At 38.6% G+C, this 27155-nt stretch overlaps 1 protein-coding gene across 6 annotated transcripts in view; it reads left to right on the top strand.

Annotated features, from left to right (window-relative positions):
• The window catches only part of PHF21A (PHD finger protein 21A), a 133819-nt gene that overhangs the window by 90703 nt on the left and 15961 nt on the right, over positions 1-27155 (top strand). For all 6 annotated transcript variants that reach the window (XM_080592875.1, XM_080592879.1, XM_080592878.1 and 3 more), the window contains exons 6-10: positions 15494-15694; positions 19648-19902; positions 21656-21742; positions 24181-24477; positions 26238-26336. In XM_080592875.1, the coding sequence (XP_080449001.1) occupies positions 15494-15694; positions 19648-19902; positions 21656-21742; positions 24181-24477; positions 26238-26336 (939 nt within the window). The remainder of the gene's footprint in view (positions 1-15493; positions 15695-19647; positions 19903-21655; positions 21743-24180; positions 24478-26237; positions 26337-27155) is intronic.

The raw sequence follows: 27155 nt of genomic DNA, 5'->3' as shown, positions 1-27155 counted from the left end.
CTCTGTAGCCTCTGCTGCCTGTGCAGCTTCTCGAGCAATGTGGGTCACTGGGCAGGCTTCTGCTCTGCTTCAAACTGATTGGGGAAATCAGTTCCTGCCCCTGTGCAAAAGATGGATGCTCCGGTTCGGAGAGCTACTTGGCGGGAGAACCTGCGCTGAGAGTGTTAAAGGCTCGGAGCAAAAACTCCGGTTTCGTCATCGCTCTGGTAAACTGGAAGAGGAAGACGAGGAATGTGGAGGCAGAACGCTACAGTCCTGCAGCATTCATTTAGCTCATAATGAATGTGTTCAAAATGCAGAGCAGGAAAAGGCCACTGAGTTATTGTTGTCATTTACATAGGACCCGTGCATGCTAAATATTTCAAAAGATTTTTGCAGACCGGGTTTTTGCCCTGCAGAGCGCCCAAGCTAATTGCGCAACCTACCAAAACAACAAAACAAAACAGGAAACGCAATTAAGAGTGTCTGCAGGGTTAAATCAGGCATGTTTTATTGGTCAGATTTTGCATATGTGTATATGAAGCCTGGACTTTCTTTTTTCAATAGGTAGTTATTTCTGTCTGATACCTTGCAAAAAAATCTCAGATAAACTGTGCCCGGCACTCCTTGTGTCACTCAGATGCCTCTCGGGGCATAGTCCTAGCTTAGCACTGAGAAGGGACCTTAAAACAGGTTCAGGTGACCGAAAGCACACCCTTTTTAACCAAGTCAGCCTGATAAGGTGTACTGCTTTCTCTTGCAAGCCTTGCCTGCCAGCTAGAAAAGAGTAATTTTTGCTTGCCAGACTTTGCTGCTTTTCAGTTCAGCTTTACATTGTGCCCGAGCACCCTGTATTTGTGAGCACCTGCTTCTTCTTTCTCCTTTCTGTGTTTCCTGATTATTTTGGAGCTTGTTTTTCTTTTCCATCGGAGCTTCCTAGCAATCAATGGCAGTGTGACTGTCTTCCTGTGTAGACTGACAAATGTGTTTTGGATTAAATGTGTTTTTGATACGAGCGTATATATATAAATAAATATATATATGGTTCTCCAAACGATTACCATGAAAATCCTGCTCTGCTCGTAATGAATTCTGCCTATACAGCGCCAAGTCAAATATTTCTGTTTGCACATTTCAATCTTTTCTTCTTGCGTTTCTGCACCACCTATCTGACACTGACATTTTTATTACCACTGGTTAATATTTTTCTCAGAGTTTGGTTTTGGTGCTTCTCGCTTTAAAGGTAAGTTAGATCACCAGTTACTTCATGCCCTTGCTTGTATTTACTGATACGTGTGTGGGTGTGTAAAATAGATCTTTTAAAAGCCTCTTTCCTCTCCTCACATCCTGCCCCAACTCGAGACGAAATACAACAGAGGATAGTTTTATCAAAATGAGCAAATAAATACACTTTATTTTCTTGAACGCGGAGGCTCTTTCCTCCAGAGCACCCCTACATCTCAGCACTGGTTTGCTTTACTCAGAAGCAATAGGAGGGGCAATGGGAGCTCAGCTGCTTCTTCCCTCTCACGGCTCCCCTACCTCAGCGCCCGCCACACCTGCTCCCTGATGGCAAAGCTCCCTCCTATTACAAAGGTTACCTAAGGAGGAGGGTTACGCGAGAACTGATTTGTATTTAATTTAAGAGGGGTACACATTACGTGCAGGAAAGTTTAATGAGGCTCTGGTTCCAAAGCCAGTGCTGCTTCAGGGTAGTTCTCTGGGCTAATACCGGGGCTTGAGCCCCCATTACGAGTGAAGTTGCCAGAGCCGAGGGCACAAAGCAAGATGGCTTGCTCCAGCAGCCCGTGGTTTAGTTGCTAGGTTTCTGTAATCTTTCAGCCTTTCTCAACAGCGCAACATGTGTTTCTTTAAAAAAAAAAAAAAAAGAAGAAAAAATCCATCAGTGCGAAACCATGGGGAGGAGGACTACTGTTTTGTGATTTGCAGCTCTTAGAGACCAGCGTGAGAGGTGTCTTTCGAGATACACGCGAGAGGGGCCGGCTGATGCTGTTTTTAGAAGTCCTTGCGCTCTGAGCTAATGCTTGCAAACATATTCACAGCTGAATTGTCACGCAAGAAGTGCTGAGTTAGGACCAATGAAGTAATATTTCTGAGTCTGATACCTCTGTGTGCAGGTTTAGCTGGTCAGACTGGTTTGAAGCACAAAATGCGTTCATCGAGCAATATGTTGCCTGTTCTCTGCAATATGTAGCAAGCCGCGCATATGGTCTCAAAAAAAAAAAAAAACAACAAACAACCCTTGCTCTTCGTCATGTGCAAATATACAGTCGTTTTTGTTTAATCCTTGCCATCATCATTAAAAAAAAGTTAATTTGCCTTTTAAATATAATATGGGTCTGCAGAGGCAAAGAAGAAATCTTGGTTTCTCCCTAAATACACACTTATTATATATTTAGTATTTCATAAGGAGGAATTATAAGAGAGCTTATTTTCCATTTCTTACCTCTCTTTGACAGAAAACTCCCTGGAGAATGTTATAGAAATTCATCAAAGGCTTCTTTAGAGTTCATTTTAAATCTGTAGCACTCACGGGCTCTCTTTAAAGCTTGAAAAAAACAACTGTTAACAAAAATACTCAAAAAAACCCCACCCAAAATACACAGAGCTTCAGTCACTTGGACTAAGATTCTTTTCCCAACATTTAACATGGGTTTCTTGCATTTACATTTGTGATCCCAACAGTCCTTAAGTCTTCCAGGGATTATTACAGAAACAGTGTAAAAAGACACCGCAATTCTGTTCTAGGAGTCCTTCATCAGACTGCATATTTCTGTAAGTACAGATAACAGATCTGCTGCCCCACCTTGCAGCCTCCCAAACCTCTCAAGAGATCTCCTTTATTGACATAACAAAAAAGGTAAACTACTTGCGTTATTTTTGACAGGTCTTCTGTAAAAAGAGAATGATGGGCAACTGTACTGCAAAGTATTTCCTTCTGGAATATTTTCTAGGAGATATTAGGAAAATAACAAATATTGCTGAAAAGTTCTGGAGAGGCACATTTCACAGCTGAAGAGTTAAACAAAAAAGTCCCATCAGCTGCAAGATTGTGTTCTTTAGGTGAGCTTGGTCCACTTGTCAGAAAAGAGTATTCCAAATGCTGTTAGCCGTGATGGCCAAGGAAGCAGGAGCACTTCTGCAATGTTTTTTTTTAAAACAGTTTCAATACTCAATGCTTCCGATACATACTCCAAAAAAATGAGAGAGCAAGTTGCAGAGACACTAAATACAGTTCATAAACACAGAAATTCAAAATTCTTTATTACAGAAGTAAGAGCTGAGTGTGGTGCAAAAATAAGATTCTGCCTTCCTTCAAAGTGCTGCGCTAACTGTCCTGACAAATTTTAATCCCAGCTCAAACAAGACTGGATTGCATTACAGCACTGAGCCACTGTAGATACATTTTTCAAAAACAAGAGATATGGATGCTTTCGATAATTTTATTCAGTGTCCTAATTACATTGTTTCAGATTTATTAGGTTTGAGAATGAACATCATCTTTAGTAGAGAAATTACATCTGACAAAATTTGTCTTGCCTCTTAGTTGATATCAAATGCATCCCTGCAACAGCATTCATTGTTCATCCGAGAAATTAATGTTATAAAAGTACTTGTGTTTCCACTTTGAACAAGCCTGTCTTGGAGAGAAGAACTAACTGTCCTCTGACTGTTCTGCTTTCCTGAGGCAAACACAGCAGCTTGACGGTTTGGGAATCGCTGTGCTCAGTCACATCCATAGATTCTGAATTCGTGTCATATATTAGATGGGCTTAAATGACACAAGTTAAATTTCAGTAAGGACGGGTTTGGTGTCTTTAGGTTAAATTTAAGAAAATTTGCAAAAGGAAGTCCAAAATAGTTAAAAACTTACTTAAATGTAGAAAGTGGGACTTACATTAAGAGCCTTTAATGATTGCTCTGAAAATCAAGTCTCCTCAGGGTACTTTACGTGGGTTCAGCAGCAGTGCTTACCTTTCTGTTATAAGATAAAGTGCCACCTCTGCTTCCTTGGTACTGATTGGAATCTCTGGCAACGCTCACGAGAACTCTGAAATAAAATTCCTGTCCTGTAATGAACAAGGACAGTGCTGGATTTGTGTCTTGGCTTGCAGCACAAACAGATTTTGTTTCAGACACTTCACAGTTACCAAGGCATAGAAAACAGCAGATCATTTCAAAATAGCTGAAGGTGGGAAACTGACCGTAGGAAAGAAGTAAGTTATATTTATTTATGGAGATACATGCAGATGCCAGTATCACCATATGTTAAACACCAGGAGAGGGAAGGGAAAGGATACTGGAGCTAATAGCAAAATGAACATCACCATCACTCACTTCTATAGGCCAGTTCTGTATACAACTTTACGTTGTGAAAACATTTTAAGTAGTTAAAAATTCCAGTGCATAGTATAGAATGTCATTTCAAAGTGCAGATTTTGTAGTGTTTCATTTATTTTTTTAAAGAATTTGGATCCTATTCCAGATTGTTTACAATCCCTCCTTCCAAATTTGTTTCTCTTTTATCTGTGTAAGCATGTGCCGACACCGTTGCTCGGTATACACAAATGCTAATCTACCTTCATGCACATGGAAAATAGCTTTCCTGGCACTGAGTTTAAAACTCCCGTAGAATACATTATTAATCGAAGAAGTCTCTCTTTTTAGAAGAGCCTATCATTTATGTGGTCACCGTTGAGAAGGTTATAGATAAATATAATGCTGTTTGTTAACCAGTGTGGTCTTCAAAACGTACAACAAACAATCCCAGATACTGAAAGTGTATAAAAAAAAAAGATTTAAATTTCAAAAGTAATTTTCCTTCTCTGTACGCTGGTTGCATACTCTAACATGATCTAATTATAATGTAATGACAACTTCTTTTATATTGCCCTGCATGCTTTAATGCTCTAAGTGCGTTTCTCTTGGCAGGTCTCCGCAGTGAGGTGAAAGCATGGTAAATATTCAGTTCCCTATAGTGAATAATTCCCTAGTTTTGCATTTAGCATTCAAATGCTAGACCATGTATCTACAAAGTTCAAGGAGTATAGTAGTGAGGGAAGTGGGTAGGGCGAGGCTGGTGTCCATCTGTGTGTAATTTAGCTGAATGTGTCCGCGCTAAGTAACAGGGCTTCAGCCGGGCTTCTGCTAAGTCTGCAGTGCTGAAGTCTCCCTTTTGTTACACGTGCAGGTCTTGCAGACTCTGTTGAGCCTTATCAAACAGAGCCAGTTGGTGCTGCTGGTATGAAAGCACGGGGGAGCTCTCATGTGGAAGGTTAATGGAGTGTAATTATAAAGAAAAATGAACTGCTCAACCACTCTATCTCCCTCTACCTGCACTGAGAGTGACAAGTGCTCTGATCTTTTATAAACCCTAGAGCAGAGGTTTAACAGTCTAAAATGATGACGGTATAACTGTCAAACAAGCAAGCACAGTGTGAAGAAGTAGTACAAACTTATGGAAAAGAATGTTTACATTCCCTTATATGGCCTCTGTCAGTACTATCCTTCTTGCTGCATACTGTCCATATTGATATATCACGTCTCAAATGTATTTTCCTGTGAAGTGTCCATCAAAGCCAGAAAGATCTTTGTCTTCCACATGTGGCTTCTTCATTTCTGCTCCTCACATTACTGTTACCTTGCTTGATGAAGTAATGGCACCTTCCTAAGGCATTTCAATCCCAAAGGATTAAGCTTTCATAGAAGAGGGCTCTGGTGGCAGCAAGAACAGCTACTGGGATTTGTGTTCCAGGAACTGACTGAAATTTTAGATTAGATTACATACATAATTTGGGATTAGATACTAATGTCTGATCCTGTTAATTAATTTAGGAACTATATACAACTGTTGAAAACTATAACATATGTAAGATGCTTTTTCTCTTTGATCTATCAGTCAGATTTTTTTTTTCTTTAAAAGACTATAAATAAACATCAATTGGGAAACTACAGCTAGGAAGTAGATGGAAGATGCCACACATCAAAACCAAAAGGAACAAGGAGATTAACCGCTTTGACTTTCTGCATGTTAGAAGACATTATATTCTACCCCAGTGCTCCTGTGTGACATCTAACTTCAGTGAGACTAGGACAGTTTCGTCATTAGGAGACAAAGTTTTTGTGTTCCTTAGCCAAAAAACAGGTGGCAGAATGGGCTGCCAGTTATTCTGAAGGCCATTGCAATGTCAGCAGGTTGATATGGGGAAATGTGCCCAGCTAATCCTAGCAGGCAGTCCACATTCTGCATTGCAGTGGAGGGGAAAAATAACATCCCAGCAAGTCTGACCTGGGAAAAAAAAATCCCATTCCAAGTCTGGAATCAATAAGAATCTGAATATGTAAGCAGGACATACAATAAAAGGCATCAAAGGAAGAAGATTAGCATGCTTTGCTTAGCTTCTTTTCTCTACTTTTTGCCAGTTTCCCATGTTTTAGAGGAAGGTGAAAAAACAAACCTGAGTATATCAGGTCGTTAGTGCCCCTGCACATGTTCATATTCTAAAGAGTAAGGCTGCATTTATGTGGCGGCTCAGTGCTGGAGAAGCATGCCGAGAACAATGCTGGCACTTGTACTCTCCCCGTGGCCCATTAAGGAAGGGAATGAGCAGCAGCTTTCCAGGATACAGGGTCCTCTGCACCACACGTGTACTACACAATCTCCTCCAAAAGTTAGATTAAGCATTTCCTTTGGAAAGCTGCATAACCTTGTCCTGAAGACTTCAAACCATGGTGGGCCATTACCTCCCACATCAAGGTGTTCCAGCATTTAACCATCTTTGCATCTTATTTCAAGGTTGAATTTGTCTACCTTCAAGTCGCAACCACAGAATCATCATTTTACACTTCTCAGAGAAACTAAAGGCCTCCCATCATCAGAAGTCTTGTCAGTGTATAAATATCTATACTCAGTGAGAAGTCACTTCTCAACCTTGTCTGTGATAAACTGGGTACGCTGGGCCCCAGTAAGCTTCACGTTGTGCAGCGATGTTTGTTGGGTCCTTGACTGTGTTTGTGGTTTTCCTTTGAATTGTCTCCAGTAGCCCTGCACCCTTTGTCAGAAAGGTAGCTGCCCGTGCTTTTGGTAAAACATGAATTCCTGACTGTTTTTAAAAGAGATAGAAGTTCACCAAATCTTCAGTTTTTGAGTACTCTTAGCCTTAGTGAGGTATTATTTGCACTGAGATAAACAAACATGGGGGCAAAGTCCTCCCTCTCTTTTCCATTTAAATTGGGAGGCTAAGGAAGAACGTTTTTTTCTTTTTTTTTAGAGTCATTGTTGATTGATCCACAAACCTTGATACAATGAAAGGCCAGCAATTTTGGTCTGTAGTACTGACTCAATTTCATGTCTTTTCTGTGAAGCAGGCACTTTTCTTTGTTTTGAACATGCTTGGTTAACTAAAGAGAACAGCATGGTAGATATGTTTAGCTGGGCAGAATATCTGTCCGTATACTGTTTAAGTGACTAGGAGATGGGGAAAAAAACCTCTCACTTAAGTGAAATGAAACTACAGCTTTCTGCTCTGATAACTCATTTTGCCTATGAAGTAGAGCTCAACAACGAGTTGCTATGTGATACTGCTAGTGACAGGTTTTAACTGAATCAGTGCTTAACAGTATTTGGTTGACAATATAGAAAGGGGAAAAGTCTGTCCACTGCTGTTCAAGCAACAGTGATAAATCCCCAAGGAGAATGTAACTTTTCATCTCATCCCTGGAAGAGATTCAGCAGGACAGTGATAATGTGATCTTTGATACAGGTTGATTATGCTGCATGCAAAATGAAATGGGTAAAATTGCTTCTGTGTGTTCTAAATTGTTCACATTCAATTTCACCAAATATTTTCTGTGTTTTCTAGTACTGGACAGGGTAAATATGAGTGTCTACTTTGTTCTGTATCTCTGTATCATGTCTCTGTGTATTTATTCCTTCTCTTATCTCTAGGCTCTGCAGTTAGTTTGTGATCTCTGTAAAGAAAGTGTGGAAATGAAATATTAGATGCTGTTGACAACATCAGGGCAATCAACAGGTTCTCATACAATATAGTTTGAGCATCCAGATCTTCCTGTTCATAAAAGAAAAAAACGAGTTTACATTCTGTGGTAGCATAAAACTAGTCATCTGGCTTGATACTTCCGATCATGCGTGAAGTGTGTGAGCACGAACTGTGTGTGTTTCCTTTCACAAGGAGGAGAGGAGGTGTGATTCAGTCGTGGGAATAGCTGTGGGATGCACAAGAATCCTGATGAAACTGATTCATATTTTATTCAAGGGACTGTGTTAACTGTGCAATAGTGCGCTGTAAAATTATTTGATGGCTGTCCTTTCCATTTCAGCTAGTCAAAAATATTAGGAGGTGTCAGTTTAGAAAGCAGACTTTTATTTAGGCTGATCATTTGTAAAATGAGAAATAAGTGCACTAACTTATATTGCTCTACTGTGCTTATTTAATTCAGATAAATTCAGATTAAAGGATGTCACATAATGAAATAAATCATAGGTAAGAGGAAAGATGCAGTGGTACCTCCCTGGTAGAGGTGTTTAGCTTAGATTGCTGGCTACTATAGATACGTGTGAACCACTTTCCCAGTGGGGTCATTCCTGTGTGTTCTCCTGCATAAGAATAATAATCCGTGATGATTTTGATGCTGAGATTTTATATACCAAGTTTCAGTCCATGGCAGAATTTACAAAACCATATTATACACTTCTAGAAAACTAAGTTCAGTCAGACATCGTAGAAATGTACTTTACATTGAACTATGAAAAAACCTTGTTGCATTTCTGCACAATCCAGTTTGTTTGGTTTTTTTCCTAAGGAGTTTTTTTTTTCTCCTGAAGTAAACAAATGTGGGAAGTCAATATGGAGATGGGCAAAATAAAATTAAAATGAGCACCTTTTCTGTGGTAGTCAGCAGTTCAGTTTTTTTTTTTTCATTTCCCTAGCCATTTCATGTGGAGGTGATCTCCACATCTTTCACCATTCTGTATTTGTACTCAGAAGTATTTCTGGGAAGCAGGAAAACCTAAAACAAAACAAAAAAACCTTGTCAAACCTTGTCAAATTAAAATTTTAATTTCATTTCTCACATTCCGTTCCTCCTTAATTACATTACAAATACTGCACTAAACTGTTTTCCTTGTTCTGTTTTGCCTGTTGTCATATACTTAATTCTCCATTCATTAATTGCTTCATTATTTGATTATTGTAGCTGTTCTTGCAAGTTTCTTTCAATTAACATAAGTATTGGGGGTAAGGAAGCAGAGATATTATATTTATTTAATGTATAAGCTGAAGGAAAACACAGTATATGCGGTGCTCCTAGTACTTCAGCGTCTGTTCCCTACTTTGTGCACAGTAAAGATTCTAAAATGAGAAGACAGTGATGCATAAGGCATTTCACGGTACAGCATTACCTTCAAAAAATTAATTGGTCTTGTGGTGCTGCAAATGGTGAAAGACACAGTACTGAAAATAAAGCAATCAGGAACTCAAATAAAACAGAATAGCACAGCAGCTATTTTCAGTCATTTTCATTTATAAATCTATCTATAATTTAAATAAAATAGAAAAGTTGATAAGCATTCTCCTCCATTAGGGATGAAGGAATGAACATTATTTTCAGAACTTACATAATCCATTTCTGAATAATTTCTAGCAACTTTGAGAAGTATTTCTCTATTCTAAATGAAAAACCTTTAGTAGGTATGTTCATATGTGAACTGTGTATCAGAACCACACATGTTGTATTTATTTTAAATAGTTTACAACATAATGAAGTGTATTAAGTTTATCAGCATTTTTAATGACAAAAATACTTTTCACATCGTGCCAATGCTATATAACTATCTGACAAAATGGCAAAGTACACTTTTATCCAATGAAAAATTATTTAAATTCCATTTTATAAAAAGCACCCTCTGCCATATTAAGTAATTGCATTAAAGATAGCAAGACTGCAACAGTAAGCTCATGAGCTTAGGGCATAGCAAAATTAATGGTACTGCCTTAGTCTCTGTCTCGCTCTCACCTGTTCTGTAAGTATATTTATCAGTGTATTACATTGGGTCATCATGGTAGAATGAAGAAAAGCATTCAGTTCCTGTAGCATCCTCAGCATCTCCTTGTAGACATGCAGAAAAGTCCTTGTATTTCTGTAGTGCTTTTAGCCACGTTTTCTGGGGGTTACATGGGAGGTTGTGCTCTTTGGGACGGTTAGTGGTGTTTTGGCTATGCAGCCTTCACTGTGGTCAAGATGTCTATGTTTAACAACAACAACAGCAAAACTTGGAAAAATATGAGTTAGGTTATCAAACTGTAAAAAGAAATAACGTACATTTCAGTAATAATGTCCAATAAGGCATTAGGCATTGGGGGAGGCAACCTTGCAGTCCCACTGCTTGCATTGGTAGCTACATCCCTTAAGAGAGCACAGGCATCCCCTCCCTCTGCCCCCCAAGAGAGTCTTTTCAGCTAAAATGTATAGGTGGCAGTTTGAACAGCTTTAAGAAGCAGGAAATTGTACCACACTTTTTATTTTTTTTTTAAATGGGAATAATGCTCTTTCTAATTCAGTTGGTTTTGATTTTTTGTTTTAGTTGATAAAAAGACCTGGATATGAGTCAAGCACAGCCAGAGGTGCAAAATGTGATAAAAATACAGGGTTATCACAGAAGTAGCTGAAAATATTTCTGTAGTCTTTTGCTAAATCTGTCAATGGAATTAAATTCCATGTTTTTTGTACAACATTTTTTTCTTCACTGTTGTGGAGTACTGTGTCACGGATTTCTATAGCTGGATTTCACTACATAATTTTCCGATACTATCTTAAACCAGTAGATGAGTGTACAATTGCTCTCCTTGCTTGCAATCTTTCCACTCCCGAATTCTACTCCCAAAATGCACACCCGTGGCATTTTAAAGAATAACCTTAAACTCTATGTAAAAGCAGAGGTCTTTCACTTCTCATTGGGTAGCGCGGCAGGGTATGGGGGCTGGCAAGACGAGGCGCGTGAGGCTGCAAAAGAAGATTGCAGAGCAGGGAAATTCCCTCCAGCCTTCCCACTCCCAATTTGGAGCTTACTTGAAATCACAATTTCCTCTCACCATTTCATTCTCAACAACTGGCAACTTTTAAATCCCAGAGAGCATTTCTTGTTCATTGCAGGGAACGGGGAACAGGGTACACTTAATAGTTTACTTCTGGAATCGGTGGAGCAGGAAAGCAGGTCACGAGCAGGCAGTCGATAAATTCAAACCACATCAGCTCTGGTTTTGTGATACTAAAGGTATGCGCTTAGAGGCTGTTTAGTACTTTACTTTTCTCTCTCTTTTTTTTGAGATTTTTATATTTTACTCTTTTATAGATTTTTGAAGTTTAAAAACAGACCCTCCCTTAGATAGGTAACCTTTTTTGAATGTTTCTTGGATGAAAAAGAAAATGCATTAACAAGTACAACAAGGGATGTAGTATTTTAAAACTTGCTGTACGCACAGTATCACTTTTTAATTGATCAATTGATTGATCAAAGTGGAAATAATGCTTAGCTAATAATGTTATACTTAAAGCTTTAAGTTTGTTTCAAGGACTTTCTTACCTTATGGCAGTATTTTCATGATAGTTTTTGATTTGAGAGCAGAGAAGACACCTTTTCTTATATCACCAGGACACAGATATATGGCCAGTGAGAGACAGCAGCAGATTTTCTGCTTAATCAAACACAAATAATCTCCTAATGCTGTGTTACGATCTGGCCTGTACCGTGAATGAGAAAGTGGTATCACTAAATGTCACAGTATTGATTACAATTATTACCTTTAAGGAAGGGTCATATAAGATGTGCAGGGCTCTGTGAACTCGGTGGTGTGAAGAGTTCTTGATGAGGTTAGTTATGAAGATGTCAAGACAGCAAGAGCTGTTAAATTATGCATTATACTTACGGGGCACTGCTCGACAAACAGATTTTGTAGCAGTCTGACCGTAACCATTGCAGAGGGCTAGCAATTACTTTTTAGGTAGAATACAGTTTGGTCAAAAGGATGTGATTATTAATTTCTTTCACATTCTGGTTGTAAACGGAGGCTTTGGAGAGAATTCAGTAAACTTGAAAGACAAATGCTTTTCACATATTTTTAGCATTGCAGGAAAAGAAACTACATTAGGAATATGTGTGGGTTTTAGAGCTTTCTAACATGCAGAAAAATGTTGTGTTTATGATATGTTTATGATTGAGTTAATCTCAGTTTAAAATTTCAAAGTTGTCCATAAGAGTATAGGAATTAAATATTCTTTAAAAAGGATGGGAGGGAAAAATGGCAGTGATTGGGAATATTTCTTAAAGGTTCTGTGATACTTTTAGGTAACTGTGATCTCCCCAGCTTTACCAGCTGTGTAACCAGGACTTTGCGCCAGCCCTGGTGAACTTTAGACGTACGGATTGCACGTTCTGCGGCACAAACTGCATTCAGAATTAAGAGCAGCCGCATAACCCACAGGAATTTTAAAGCACTGCTTTAATGAAGTACGAAGCCTCACCGTGGACAAGACTTGCTCTTGTAGTGCCCCCCCGTTTCTCCCCTGGAGCAGGAGGCTCGGCAGGCAGCCGCGCGCGGCGGCATCCAGGCCCCGGCCCGGCAGCCGCACTGAGGAGGACGCGAGGCGCCGAGACGGGCGCGGGCCTGAGGCCTAGTGCCCGTGTGGGGGCACTGAGCGTCTGGTCTGGTTTGAGTAATTAAGCAAAGTAATTTCGGAATACGTTGTTCGGAGCCGCTCCTGATAAGTGCTAACAAGCACGTAATCCTAACAGCCTTTCAGATAGTAAAATGATTTCTGTAGTGGCACTGTGGTATTTTTACTGACAGTTGGTAGAAGGAGCTTAATAAACTGCGTAAGCAATTGGCATGCTCTGCAAACTTCAGTTATACTGCTCTGAATCTTAAAAGCATTAGATGTTTCTTCCAATTTAATATCTGCATAATGGATATGGATGGCAGGATGCACTGCTGCCTGGCAGCTCTCGGCAGCCTGTACCAGACTAGCACAGGCTTCCAGAGCAGCAGTGTTGTTCCGCTCGTGTTATCCATTTTGTGCCAAACATGCTGAGCCTTAGTTTTTGCGCAAGGTGCCACGAAAAGTTGCGCTCGGTCCTGCGTTCCCCACAGCTCAGAGTGCTGTGGAGCAGGGTGGGTGGCAGAGGAGTCCTGCAGCCTGCCTCTGGCTCGCTCTTTCCCCCCTCTCTCTCCTTTTATTGTTTGGATCCTTTCACTAATGTTCCCTCCCAGTGCAAAGAACAGGATGGAAATGAATTATAGTGCCATTGCTGCTGCTTTTCTCCAGTTAGAGAATCAGTAGAAGAGCACCCTATCACTGAATCTCATTCAGGCGGCTATGGAAGACAAAAACTCCCTTCCTGTTCATGTTGGGTACAGTAATTACCGAAAGTCTCCCGTGCAGTCCATTTTTTGGCAGGTAGCACACAGTTATGTTGCAGTATTTCCTCTCCTACTTCGCTCTGTTCTCCTCTCCTCCCCCTCGGGCTGATCTCTGGAAATGCTTTTCAGCTCTTCTATCTGCTTGCTGACACAGCACTTTAGTTTGCATGTTAACATGGTTGATCTTTTCAGAAAGCAATTTTAAATGATTGTTCAGTTATTACGTGTATGAATGAACTGATAGACACAGGCCATTTAAAACTATGTAAAATATCTGAATTAGAAAAATGCTTTCTATACTCTTAATATTTTCTGCTTGTTCTAGGAGGGAACAAACGATTTCCAGCTTTGAGGTTTTGACAGCTTTTAGCACTTTTCTTGATGCAGTGTAAAATAGTTACTTCGCTCTTCCATCCACTGAATTTTCAGTGTGATTGGGCCTGTGTTTCTCTTGGTTTTGGAGTTTATTGTGCATTCCAGGCAGTACTGTCACAGTAATACCAGGGAGAAAATTTTAGAAGGCAGGTAGTCTTCCTCCTGTACACCTCTTAATTGCTAAATCCAGTCTTCTGCACAAAGGTCAGCACTATGAATTCATATCTTTCAGTCCTATGAAACAGGAGTTAATTTTTTAGTTGATTTGTTGTTTTCTTTCGCTTTCGCAAGTTCCAGTTCTCAAATCTGTCAGTTTGGGGCTCCACACCTTTTGCTGTCTCCTTTTAGATGAGAGGTACAAGTTTAGTGTGTTAGGCATGGCAGTTTTAACCCATCATAAGCAACATAGTCAGAATCAGAAGTGCAAAATATATGAATGAGAACTACATAAAGAACAGATATTTCATTAGCTCAGAATTTCATAATCCTCTGTAAAAAAATCTGAGGGAAAAGATTGTTTCAGTTAGTTGTACATAGCTAGATTATTTTTTTTTTCATTTTCATTCTGTCTCTGTTTTGTACTGTGCCTTAATACAAATGCTTCAAGACAAGTATCAAAAGATTTGGTATTATCAGGAGGTTTTTTCCTTTTTCTTTCCATGTAAGTGGAAGTGCTTCAGGCAGCCCCTTCTGCCAGAGTGAGGCTCTGACTGAGGTTTCCTGACCATGGCTGTTTCTCATAGAGCTTGCTTAGGCCAGCCCTTGCCATGTTTGTTCACTCTTCGCTGTTCTCCTCCAAAGCCAGCAGTGTAGTATAACCATTTTGGAGTACACAGTTACTCTTGATCAAGGTGGCTTAAGTATACGTCTGAATCTTTTTAAAGCTATCCTAGTTTGATGGTGGTTAGAGTGTTGGAAAAAATGCCTATTTCCTATCATACCCCAAAAAGGTAAAAAGTCTTGTGGTGTTTGCACTCATGTCTCTGTTAAAGTATAATGTGAACATAAATCGTGAGCCCTTACTTCCCATGTGGTAACATAGTATGTTAGCCTGTAGCTCACCTGGTCTGCTCTTAGATCTGCTGAGTTACTGTCTAAGGATACCCAATGGCTACCAAGAGAAAAAACTTTTCTTTGAAATCAATTCAACTTTCATGAAAGCTGTGATGTAATAGGAAGCATTTAAGCTGAGAGAAATAAATCTGCACTTTGTTTCCCATGTAGGTAGCCCTATCTGATTTTCTTGCAGATGACAATAATATTGAACAGAATGACCACACACCCATGCCCATCCTATTCCCTGCACCACATTCAGACTGGTTCTCTCTGCGCGCAGTTTCTGTGCCTGGTGGTGCATGTCTGAAGGAGATGGAGACTTTGGAATCTGAATGTCAACAAGTTAATGTTAACATGTTAATGAGGTCTTGCAGTGGTTTGTGAACAGCCTGAACTAGGGTGGGTTTATGCAAGGACAGCTAGGTCACCCTGCTGGACAGCAGCACTCTGTGGCCTATTTTGGCACTCTGACCATTAGATAACACCAATTTTTAAAATTCCAAGAGAAATTCCACTTCTGAGTAGTTCTTTATTTACATTAAATGCTTTAGGTGTTATTATCTGCTCTAACATATGCAGCTAAATAAACATAATCATCTCTGTTTATGTTTTTGTTTATCTGGTAGAAAAGAGTGGTGGAACAGCTTCGAAAGAATTTGATAGTGAAGCAGGAACAGCCAGATAGTAAATTTCAAATACAGCCATTGGCACAGTCAGAAAACAAACTACAGACACCACAGCCGCAACCACTACAACAGCTACAGCAGCACCACCATCAACAGCAGCAGCAGTCTACTGCACCCTCTCCAAATGTGATTGGATCACAGGTAAGAATTGCTACAACAATTCTTATCCTCTCTGAATGTGAAGTTCACTGCAAAAAAAATCAAAGAAAGGTTCAGACAGGAAACTACAAACCTTTACTTCAGCCTCTTAGTATACCAGTATGAATTTCTCTTTCTGTGCATATGCACATACGGGTTTTGTGTGTTTTTTTTTTCCAGCAGTTACCTCAAAATAGTAATTAGAAGTCAGATCATAATGTCACGGAAAAGAAGGGAGGCAGTATCACCTTTCTTAGAAATAAATAAAAGCTTAGCAAATTAATCACCTTTTTCACAGGTGTGTGAGTGATTGCCCATAGTCAGGAGGTCTCAAGAAATAGTAAAGACTTTACATGCACAGTATGAGGTGTATGATTAAAATAATTTGTTTCTAAAAGACTAACAGTCTTTGTATCTGTGAACAAAATATAAGAAAACAGTTCCCTTTTCTTTCTGCTCGGTTTTCTAAACAAATGTAACTCGTATCTAATAATACTTACCTGAGTCTGCAAGGATTAATCTAAAAGTATACAACGGTAGTTGCAAAGTTTGAATATTAGAAAGTAGTGTCTTTACTGGAAAGATACACTAAATTTCATTACAGTATAGGATTAGAGACATAATCCCAGAACTCACCAGAGAAAGTGGTCCACTTTTACTGAGATGGAAATTCCAAGCTGATTCAAAGTCTCTACTGCTTAAATATATAGAATCCCAAAAGTCTACTTATAAAACAGTTAGAAAGTGCAGGGATGTGTTTTGTAATAAAACAGGGTATGTGAAGTCTTTTTTCCTGTTGTCGCTATCTCAGCAGCCCATGTTTACCTGGATAGGCAGATGGCAGAATTCACCGCTGAAGTTTGCTTTATGCATATTTCAGGGAATCACAACCACATCTTTGACAAGTTATGGTTCTTGTCTTCCCTTTTCCTGGAAACAGAGGGGTAAGACATGACTGGGTTAGTTCCGTCATTAACTCAACAAGTTGCTCTCTAAAAATGTATGTGTAAGACTTAGGTACTTGCATTTTTGATAAAAGAATATTGAAAAAATGACACAAATTTAACAGAGAAAAAGACATTTTTAAACACTAACATTATTCTGAAGCTAAGATAGAACAATGAAGTGTATATTAACGTGTCCTGAAATATTCACAAGCAGACATTGGTTCACTCTTAGCTGTATCATTGGTCTCATCTTTTCTGTCAGGAAACATGACTGCAAAAGCAGTCTCGTGCATTTCTCCGTACTCCACACTTTGCATTCATGCATTAACTTCCAGGTCATCTTCTGGGTTCTGAAAATTTAGGTTTTGTTCAAAGTTAAAGAGCCCTCTAGTGAAACAGTCAAAAAACTGCTACACCCTTCTATCATTGATGCAGTCGTACTTGGAAAGTAATTATAAACTGAAAGGCAGGTCTTCCTCTCGTTTGAATAAAATAAACCAGCTCTTATCCTTAAGAGTGTTTTGTTATTATTCATGTTGGTATAACTCTGAAGTCAAGTCACTTCCTTTTATACACAGAATGTGTGTACAGATTCTCTCTCCCATTGCCCCTCAATCAAAACGTGCCTTCTTTTTCAACAAAGACAAGCCCACTCACATGTAAAGAAAAATCATATATTTTGTCTCTCCAGAAAGTTTTTTGCTGCCAACTTTTGTAAATAGTACATCTTCCAAGGCTGTGTCAGTAAAGAGAGTGCTTTCAATGGTTATTTTCAGAGTAATTCAATTTAGGAATAAAGTTATATATACTGCCTTAATAGTGACATTTTAATATACTTAATATAATCCACTAAGAAGGGCTTTTAAATTTTTCAAAAAGCAGCAAGCCTGCTAAAAGGTCATGTTATTACAGTGTTATTATGTGAAATAATGCAAACTTACTATGGATGCTACTTCAATATGAATTCATGCATTGAAAACTTTTTAGAATAACCAAAGCAATTAATGCTTTGTAAGTAACAGGGAAATTCAAGCTCTGTGATCTGCTGACTGAAACTATGCTCTTAGTACTTACAGACTTACCAGAACCCCTTGAAAGATTCCCAGTCTTGTGTTACATGATTGATTTACTTTTCTTTAAAATGTTTATGGCTGAATGTAATGCTTGTGAAAATGATACTGTGTTACATTTCATTGGAAATGCTTGAATAATAATACTACTGCATTAGGAGGAAGGAGCCTCTTGTTTTGGAGAACGTGCAGCAGAGGTCAATAAGAAGCTATTATATCTTAAAAAAAAGGGGGGGAATTATTCACGCTGAGAAAAAGAAAAAATAATTATGACTGGATTTTACATAAACGTATAAAATTGTAGCATAAAATATCCTTTGATTTGGCAATATGCAGTGATTTTTTTCCCACTTGTGTGTCATTAACAATTAAGATATGTAGTTTAAGCATTGAGAAAGTTGTGTGAAGGTAAATGCATTTTTGTTTAAGGAAATAGTACTGGAGAAATACGGAAGAAATCAACTGGAAATATATGTATAATATTTTATTAGAAAGAAGAGAAAGGTCTTGTGTGATTAAAATCAAGCAGTCTAAATCAGGCGTGTTCAGACGATGGAAAAGACTGTCTGATCCCTCGCTCTACGTTTTTTCCTGTTTTAATATCTAGCACTGTCATCAGGTGGGAATGGCTCTTACTTCATACTAAGAGCATTTAATGATGCCAATAACTGTTTGGAAGATGCAGTGTCATTGGCACAATGGATTTTTTATACCAGAGAGAGAAGGACTAAGTTCACCTGCCATTCTGTTGAGTGTCATTTGTCATGATTTTTCTGTGCATATTGTGTTCTGGTTTTATATGGAGATTTTCCTGCCTTGTCGCTTTTTGGATGAGATTTGTAATTTTCTGTTTCCCTTAGCATCTTAGAAGGCAGTACATTTTCAAACAAAATTATGAAATTGTGGTTGTTTAACTTTAGAATACACTGAATTTGTGGGCATAGTGTATCCAGGCATTTCAGATAAGGTTCAGATAGAGTTAAGTGATTCAAAACTACTCGCATTAAAACAGACTAAGACCAATCATGGAATCACATACATGCACCAAAACCACCCCCGTTCCTGAGAAGTTAAAATTAACTGCCTGCAGCTGGACAGGCTTATAGCTAGCTCTTGCAACTCGATGTTAGCCCTGCTGATATTCTTAGGAGAGAACATGAAGGGCTAAATTACTGTATGTATGACTAAAACTGAAATTTGGGATAGCCAGGATCAAAATCCATTTTTGTTCTTTAAGAAACAAATGTATGAATGTTTTTCCCTCTTTCTCTGATCACGATGATCTCTGTAAGTAAAGTTTCCATTTGAAATTTTGGGTTTTAATCGGTGAGAAGCTAGTTTGCTGGTTTGTTTCATAAACTTCCACTATATAGGTTTGATGTTGACAGCAAACATTTGGAGGTAGTATGAAAGTAAAAGATCTAAAAATATATATGCCACTACTAATGCTTGGTTGTCATTTTCTAAGGAATTGTTTTTGAATCAATCTGTAATGCTGCAGATGGTTAAAATGTACCCAACAGGTGTCCCAAAAGAGATTTGTCTAGTAACTTGTCACAGCATCACAGAGTGGTTGAGGTTGGCAGGGACCCCTGGAGATCACCGAGTCCGGTGCCCTGCCAAGCAGCATCACCCAGAGCACGTTGCACAGGATGGCATCCAGGGGGGTTTTGAATATCTCCAGAGAAGAAGACTCCACAATCTCTCTGGGCAACCTGTTCCAGTGCTCTGCCACCCTTACAGTACAGAAATGTTTTCTCAATTTCTTTCTAGCTATCCAGTTTTCAGAGGCATAAGATAATGTGCCTGTCTGAACAGTAGGTAGGTAGACTCAGTGCTGCCTTTTCTTTTTCTGTAGATTGTTTCCAACTAACCAGCCCACATCCTGTCTGATACAAAGTGTCTCTGTTTCTTACAGTGTTTTTTCTGTTTCCTCTAGAAAACTGTAACTACAGCTTCAATGATCACCACTAAGACACTACCTCTCGTCTTGAAAGCAGCAACTGCGACCATGCCTGCCTCCGTTGTGGGTCAGAGACCTACCATTGCCATGGTCACTGCTATCAACAACAATCAGAAAGCGGTCCTCAGCACCGATGCGCAGAATGCACCAGTCAACCTCCAGACGACAAATAAGGTCACTGGGCCGGGAGCTGAGGCAGTCCAAATAGTGGCAAAAAACACAGTCACTTTGGTAAGCATTTCATGGGTTTTCCCTGCAGATACATGTGGGTTTAGTTTACAGGAGGGCTATAGAAAGTATTTAAACGAATAGTCAAGTTTTTGCAGGAGAAAGAAAAGTACCTGTTGTGAGGCTTCCGTAGTTAACATTGTTAAAATAAGAAGCTAAGAGAAAAGCATTTACTATCTACATGGGTTGTTATTACTGTTTTGATTATAGAATTAAATTAATGCTGTCATCGCCTCTGTGTAAAGTTTCCCCTGGTTGCAGCTGTTAGTCATGGGGAAGTATCAATTGTTTTGCCCCTACCTAGTCTGTGTGGCTGTGTTCTGCAAAATTCAACTAGTTTGATAAAGGTGGTGTCAGAGTTTCTTTGTTTGATATTTGGGGTTTTCATCTTATATTTTTTGAGTCTATCTCTCATGTTCCCTTTCTGTGATAGTCTCTGGTGTTAGACACACCACTTAACTCTGTTCACTATCCTGTCTTCACTCACCACTTTTTCATACATAGATCCTGTTTCCTTAAGTGTGTTTTGGAAAGTGCTTTGATTACATCACACAGTCTTTTCAAGAGTAGTAAAGCTGCTGAACAATCAATCAGCCACCTGAAAATATAAGAAGTAATGTTTTAGAATTGGATTATATAGGCTTCTTGGACTGGAAACCAGCAATTGTATGAGATCATGACAGAGAAATTTTACTTCTGAATTAAAGATTGAAATTTCACTAAACATAAATCTTTTTTTTTTGTTTTAAAAAACACACATTTTAGTAATGCTAATGAAAGTAATTTTGCTTTCTAATGAGGCACATGTTTGTAATCAGAACAGACTGAATGGAGTTGTTCTGCTATTCCCTTTTCCAGTGTCATCCATTGCCCCACTCTCATCTGGCCTTTATGTTTCTGCTCAATCTCTTTGCTGAGTAACTTACTTAGGCTGGGAGGTGATTCTGTCACAATACTTGTCCATGATTTATTTTTCAGTAGTACATTTCATCAAAAATCTCAGAATATTTTCCAAGCATTAATTAATCAGTACAAGAGCTTTTTTAAGTAAATTGCAATCTTATGTGTGTGGACAGAAGTACATAAAGGTGGAAACTAACATGGACGTTGATTTCAGAGCATCTCACTGTGTAGTCACTAGTGCTATTCAGAGATTAATTATGTGGCAGCTCCAATTGATTTCAGGTAGACAGTGAAGTACTTAGGACTCCTTAAAATCAGACCCTAATTGTTTTGATTGGCTTACTTTTGAAAATTTTAAGTTGTGTATTTACAACCCTTCATAGTGTCATTAATATTGCTAGAAATAGAAGAGTTTTAACCTCCAGTTCTTTACTATTTTTTACGAGATACTCTTTCATTCTTCTGTATATCACTGAATATGAGAGGACAATAGTTCATATAGCTGGACATCAAAGGCTGGTATTATTTTCTGTCTGTTGTAAAGCCAATTATTAACTATTAAAACAAATGGCAGTTTCATTATCTTCAAATGAAATGGTTTTAGATCATAGTAGTACAGTCGCACTAGAAGGAAAGATACCTTCAATTTGTGTTCCAGGGTGTACAGGAACAGGGACGTAAGATTAGTTCTGGCTTCAATACATTTATAATGAAGAAGCTGTTACTGTGAAAAAATATTTACAGAGTGGAAAACCAGGAACATCAAGTCTGAAAATACATTCAGGAGTTTGATTTTGGTGAACAACTTCAAAGCTGTTTTCCACTTATTTAACTGTCTTTTATGTTCTTACAGCAGGTTCAGGCTACACCTCAGCCCATAAAAGTGCCGCAGTTCATCCCACCTCCCAGACTCACTCCTCGTCCAAATTTTCTTCCACAGGTGAGTGTACAGAGAACAAACAATAGAAGAAGGACCTTAATTATAGCATAAATAGAAGATATTTTCTATGTACATCATGTTTGCTGGTCTTTATTGGTGACCTGGTGGAGGAGATGATTCATCTTCATCAGGTTTGCAGATGATGCCAAATTTGAGGGTGCAGTCCACACACTTGAGGGCAGTGCTGCTGTTCAGAGGGACCCAGACAGGGTAAGGGAGTTAGCCAGCAGGAATCTTCTGAACTTTGGCAAGGAAAATGGCATAGTCTTGCACCTGGGATGGACTAACCCACTGCTTTAGGTACAGGCTGGGGACTGGCAGGCTGGGAAGCAGCACTTTTAGAAAGGTCTTGTCTGACAGTAGCTAAATATGAACTAGTAGTGTGCCCTGGCATCAAAGAAGGCTGGCAGCATATTGGGCTGTACCAACAGGATCAATGGAAGAGATTAGCCACCTTTTCTTAGCAATCATAAAACTGGATCTGGTGCATGGCATCCAGTTCTGGACCCCCTGGTATAAGGAGGAAGTTAATAAATTTGAATGAATTTCAAATTCAGGGAGAGGAGGCCCACTAAGATAGTTGGGGAGGGTAGGAATACATGACCTGCAAGGAGAGGCTGAGAGAGCTGAGCTTGTTCAATTTATACAAGAGGTTTTGGGGAACCTAACAGCAGCCTTATTTCCAATACCTACAAAAAAATTAAGAAGATAGAGACATAGGTGAAGGAGAATTACAGACAAGGATCATAAATTTTAACAGGAAAGGTTTAAACAGTGAATGGAATGGAATGGAATGGAATGGAATGGAATGGAATGGAATGGAATGGAATGGTTCAGTTGAAAGGGACCTTCAAAGATCATACAGTCCAACTGCCTGACCACTTCAGATCTAACCAAAAGTTAAAGCATATTATCCAACTGACAGACATGGGGTATCAACCACCTCTCTAGGAAGCCTGTTCAAGTGTTTGACCACCCTCACAGTAAAGAAATTTTTCCTAATGTCCAGTCAAGAAACAATTTCTCACTGTGACAATACTTAAGAGTGGAAGAAGCTGTCCAGAGATGTTATGGAAGCTCCAAACTTGGAGGTTTCAGAGACTTGTCTGGATGAAGTCCTGAGCAATCTGGTCTCTGCATTTAGCGTTGGCCCTGCTCTAAGCAGGGGATTGGATTAGAGACCTCCTGAGCTTCCTTCTAACCTGCATGGGTCTGTGATTATGAGATTCACCTATGATGATCATATATGAAAGTATTTGCATCATATGAAATGAACCCACTGAACTGGTGTTAGCAAAATCAAAGTATCAACCAAGGCCTTAAATTGCTGTTATTGTTTGCCATTCATGAGCAAAAAAACGAAAACAAGATGTCTTTAGATATTTCCCAAGTGTTTCTGTATTGCAGCAGAAAGTGACCTGTTAGCAGCTGAGCAGTAAAACTTGTTTTTTACAGGTTTTTCCATGGTTTGGGAAAGACGCTGATTCATTTTAAATAAATAAATAAATAGGTAAATAAATCTTGGAGGAACTATTTAATTACCAAGATATATGTGGCGCTGTGGCTAAAATTCTGAATCTTTTACAGAAAAAAAAGGAAAAGGGAAGTATAGGCTGATATCTGGTTAAGATTTAGGGACAGTGAGATCTGTGGGGATGTGTCCTAGATTTCGATGATAAAATCGTAATGGAATATTAAAGATGGATAGGACAATAGAAATTAAACAATGAAAAAGGCTTTATTTTCAGAGTAATGCACTTTACTTCTATACTTTGTAATGATGCGATAAGTAAAAAGTTAACAATGGGCAAGAAATAAGCAAATGTTGGTGGTAGAGGACTGAAAAATTTTTGTGGCCCAAGAAAGAAAAAAGATTAACAACTGTATTTACCTGTACCCTTTATCACTTTCAGTGAGAGATTAATGTATAATCTTGCTTTTTGTTTGTTTGTTTGTTTAGCAAGATTGGTTGTGCAAGTGTCTATTTAGATATAGATAAAGCTGACAACAGTAACAAGGATTTGCTGAAAATTTGCTGAAGGCTCAGTGTAAAGCCTTGAGATACACTTTTAACATGAGTGCCTCGGCAGTGCCGGTAAATATTACATGAATATTTGGCTTGCGAAACCAATATGTTGATTTAGACATATATAAGGCACTTGGCAATACACATGCAGTATATAAATATCTGTGCATCAAAATACCATTTCAAGGACTGTGACTTCACATGCAAATGTTATGGCTGCGTCTTATGCAAGCAGGTTTGAAAACATGACTTTTCTTTCTCATAGCTTACTTATGACACTATGCTAAAATTACATTCTATAAGTAATCAAGCAACCTTGTATGAATTATACAGGCTGAACTGAAAGACTTGGTAAAGAAGTTCTTTGCAATACTCCTATATGAATCTCTCTGTCTTTTTTACTTTTTCGTAGGTTCGACCTAAACCAGTTGCCCAAAATAACATTCCTATTGCCCCAGCACCTCCTCCAATGCTTGCAGCTCCTCAGCTTATTCAGAGGCCTGTGATGTTGACAACAAAGTTCACACCCACCTCTTTACCCAACTCTCAGAACTCCATACATCCAGTTCGTGTAGTTAACGGGCAGACAGCAACCATAGCCAAAACTTTCCCTATGGCACAGCTCACCAGCATCGTGATAGCAGCACCGGGTACCAGGCTCGCTGGACCTCAGACTGTACAGATCAGCAAACCAAACATTGAAAAACAGGTACAGATAAGAAAGTATCTACTAGATAAACATAGCGGGTTTATTGCTTTATGGAGCCAGTTTTGGAGAGGATAAGAAATGGAGAAATTTTCAGTGGGTACTGGAAATACTCGTGTTCCAACAACAATACAAATTAAGGAATGACTTTCAACTCTTGGGGTAGAAATTACCTTTTCTTTAATATGGCTCATTGGAATCTTATTCTCAAACTTCAGGGGTTTTATTCTCCCTGTACTTTCTTAACTTCAGTAGTTTATAAACAAGCAGTATTCCAGGGCTGTACTGATTTATTGGATACTGAGTACAAACACAAGTCCGTGTTCATATCAGGCTTTTAAGAGACACTGGAATAATATTTTCAGTGGTTTTGTTTTTCAGATAGTGACTACCAGAAAGGCAAAAAAAAAATTACGCAAAATCATAGGAGTATATAACCCAATAAGTACAATAATTTCTTCCTTGATCTTGTAGTCTTGTACACTTGTGATTGGAGACAAAATAGTCTTGCTCAGCTTCTGAAGACTGGTAGTTTCCCATGACTAAATTGGATTGAATGGGCGGAAGGGTGACCTTCAGAAACAGAGCATTCTGGATGTTTAGTTTTAAAGTCTCTTTCCAGTAAAGATTTTCATAAAATAAAATTTTGCTTTAGTGTGGGTTGCAGCTGCAGTCCTTCCCATTCAGTTCAAGTGAAGCAATCTTCTGTTTCACTTTTAACTACTTGGTATATTACATGTTAGTAATATTTTAATACTATATAATGTATAATACGTTATCTATAAGATATAACATATATTTATGTAATTGTGCATATATTAGTATACATTTCACTTACAACTCTTTCATAGACAAATGTGCCTTGAAGTTATCGTCCATATTTGAAGTCACCTATAGAGACTGTGAAAAACTTGTGCATGAACATTATGCTCGTGTTCAGTTCTCCTCATGAATTCACATGAGTAGGTTCTTGTGTACCTCAAGGCGGTCTTACAAGTTATTCAGCAATGCATGCCCTTTTCATATGATTTGAAGTTGTACTTTTACAATACTGTACTTTTGATGCCTATTCCTTTTGATGTCAGCAATATTCATTTGCTCTTTCAATAATTACTGGAAATTCAAGGAACTGTTGAAAACCATGCAGAAAAATGCTGGTGGCTTAACAATACACAATTATTTTTGTATATTTTCCCTACATGGTAAAGGGGGAAAGTTTGTGTCTGTATAGAGATTACCTTAATTTGTAGCATCAGCAGCTGTGCCATGGGTTGAGGATTGTCATGCAAGGTTTTGTGATACCATTGCAAAAGATTCTAACTTCAGAAAAGAAAAAAGTTTCAGAAACATCTGAGATCTTAGGAGTCAGAGAGACAGTATTTGAGCCATTCATAATTCTTCATGAAGACCAAGGAGCCAGAAGTACAAAATACGTGTACCATGAGAATGTTTTGTACCTGGAAGTTTTCCATCCCATACAGTATAGTGATTTCTGTAATGGAGTTAACTCTTACGATGACTTTTATTGCTTGCATGGCTGCTTGGGTTAATGGAATGGTAGTGAGGCTGCTCCATCCTTTGTTAAAGCAAAACACAAATTAACATTCCTCTCACGTCAGATTCCTCAATTAAGTCTTTGTTAGTATACTGCCAGTTTTAAACTGTTTTTCTCCTGTATCTGCTAAAGTATTTGTTTTGCTTTATTAGTCAACGTAAAAAAGTCATTCTTATCACTGAATGAAAGAAACACTGTTTCTTTTCAGACTATTAAACCACACGTGGAAGCAGAAGAGAAGCAAACAGAAAGTCGTACAGTTACTCCACCTGCTGCACCGAAGCCAAAACGAGAAGAAAATCCACAGGTATCAGAACACATCCAGAGCTTTCTTTTGAGAAAAAAAAAGGAAGTACTCTGTCCTTCAGAAAACAATTTTTCTCCTCTGTTCCATAAAGACTCCTAAATTTTTATGTTCCTTACATTCCTGTTGGACAGCAATAGCTGATAGGGCTACAGAATAAGAAATCTAAATAGATACAATGCATTTGCATTTTCCAGTCCTGAGATGCATTGGACTTCTGAGCCTTTTGTCAAGCTAGAAGATCGTAATTTACCTCTGATACTTCCTTCAACCAGGAGGCTTAGATTACGGCACTGATTTCCATTCCTTTGAGCTTTTAGACTTCTGAAGTTATTTTTAATGCTGGAGAACTGTCTTTATCTTGCTTTATGAAATACTACCGTTCTGGTGAGCAGGACGGAAAGAGTAATGTATGTTCACATTCTCCCAGTTCTTATTCCAGTTTAGGTATAGTTAGTCTAGTGATTAGTGATATTATTAGTGATTAAATGGCCAAAATGGGTATTTTTAAAGCCTGCCTGCCATGGCAAGCTTTGGAACTGATTACAACTAAATGTTCTGCTATGTTTGTTTTTTGTAGATGGATTCAAACTGACTACTGTGAGCATTAACTGTTGTCAGTACCAATTCTGATTTTTAGATGTCTTTGCAATTCCTGCATTAAAATTAGAATCCTTTAAGAGAGCCATAGCCTTTATCAAACTGCAAATGTAAGCCAGAGTTGCTCCTTGTAGTCTGCAATAATCATAGAGATAATATGGAGATCGTATTCTGCAACCAGCAATGTTTTGCTGTCAAGTGAACTGTGTTGGCATTTACTAA

This window comes from Anser brachyrhynchus, assembly GCF_964034855.1.
Source record: "Anser brachyrhynchus genome assembly, chromosome: 5".
Lineage (NCBI taxonomy): Eukaryota > Metazoa > Chordata > Aves > Anseriformes > Anatidae > Anser > Anser brachyrhynchus.
The sequence above is the reverse complement of the archived record's forward strand: the minus strand, read 5'-3'. Positions and strand labels throughout refer to the sequence as shown.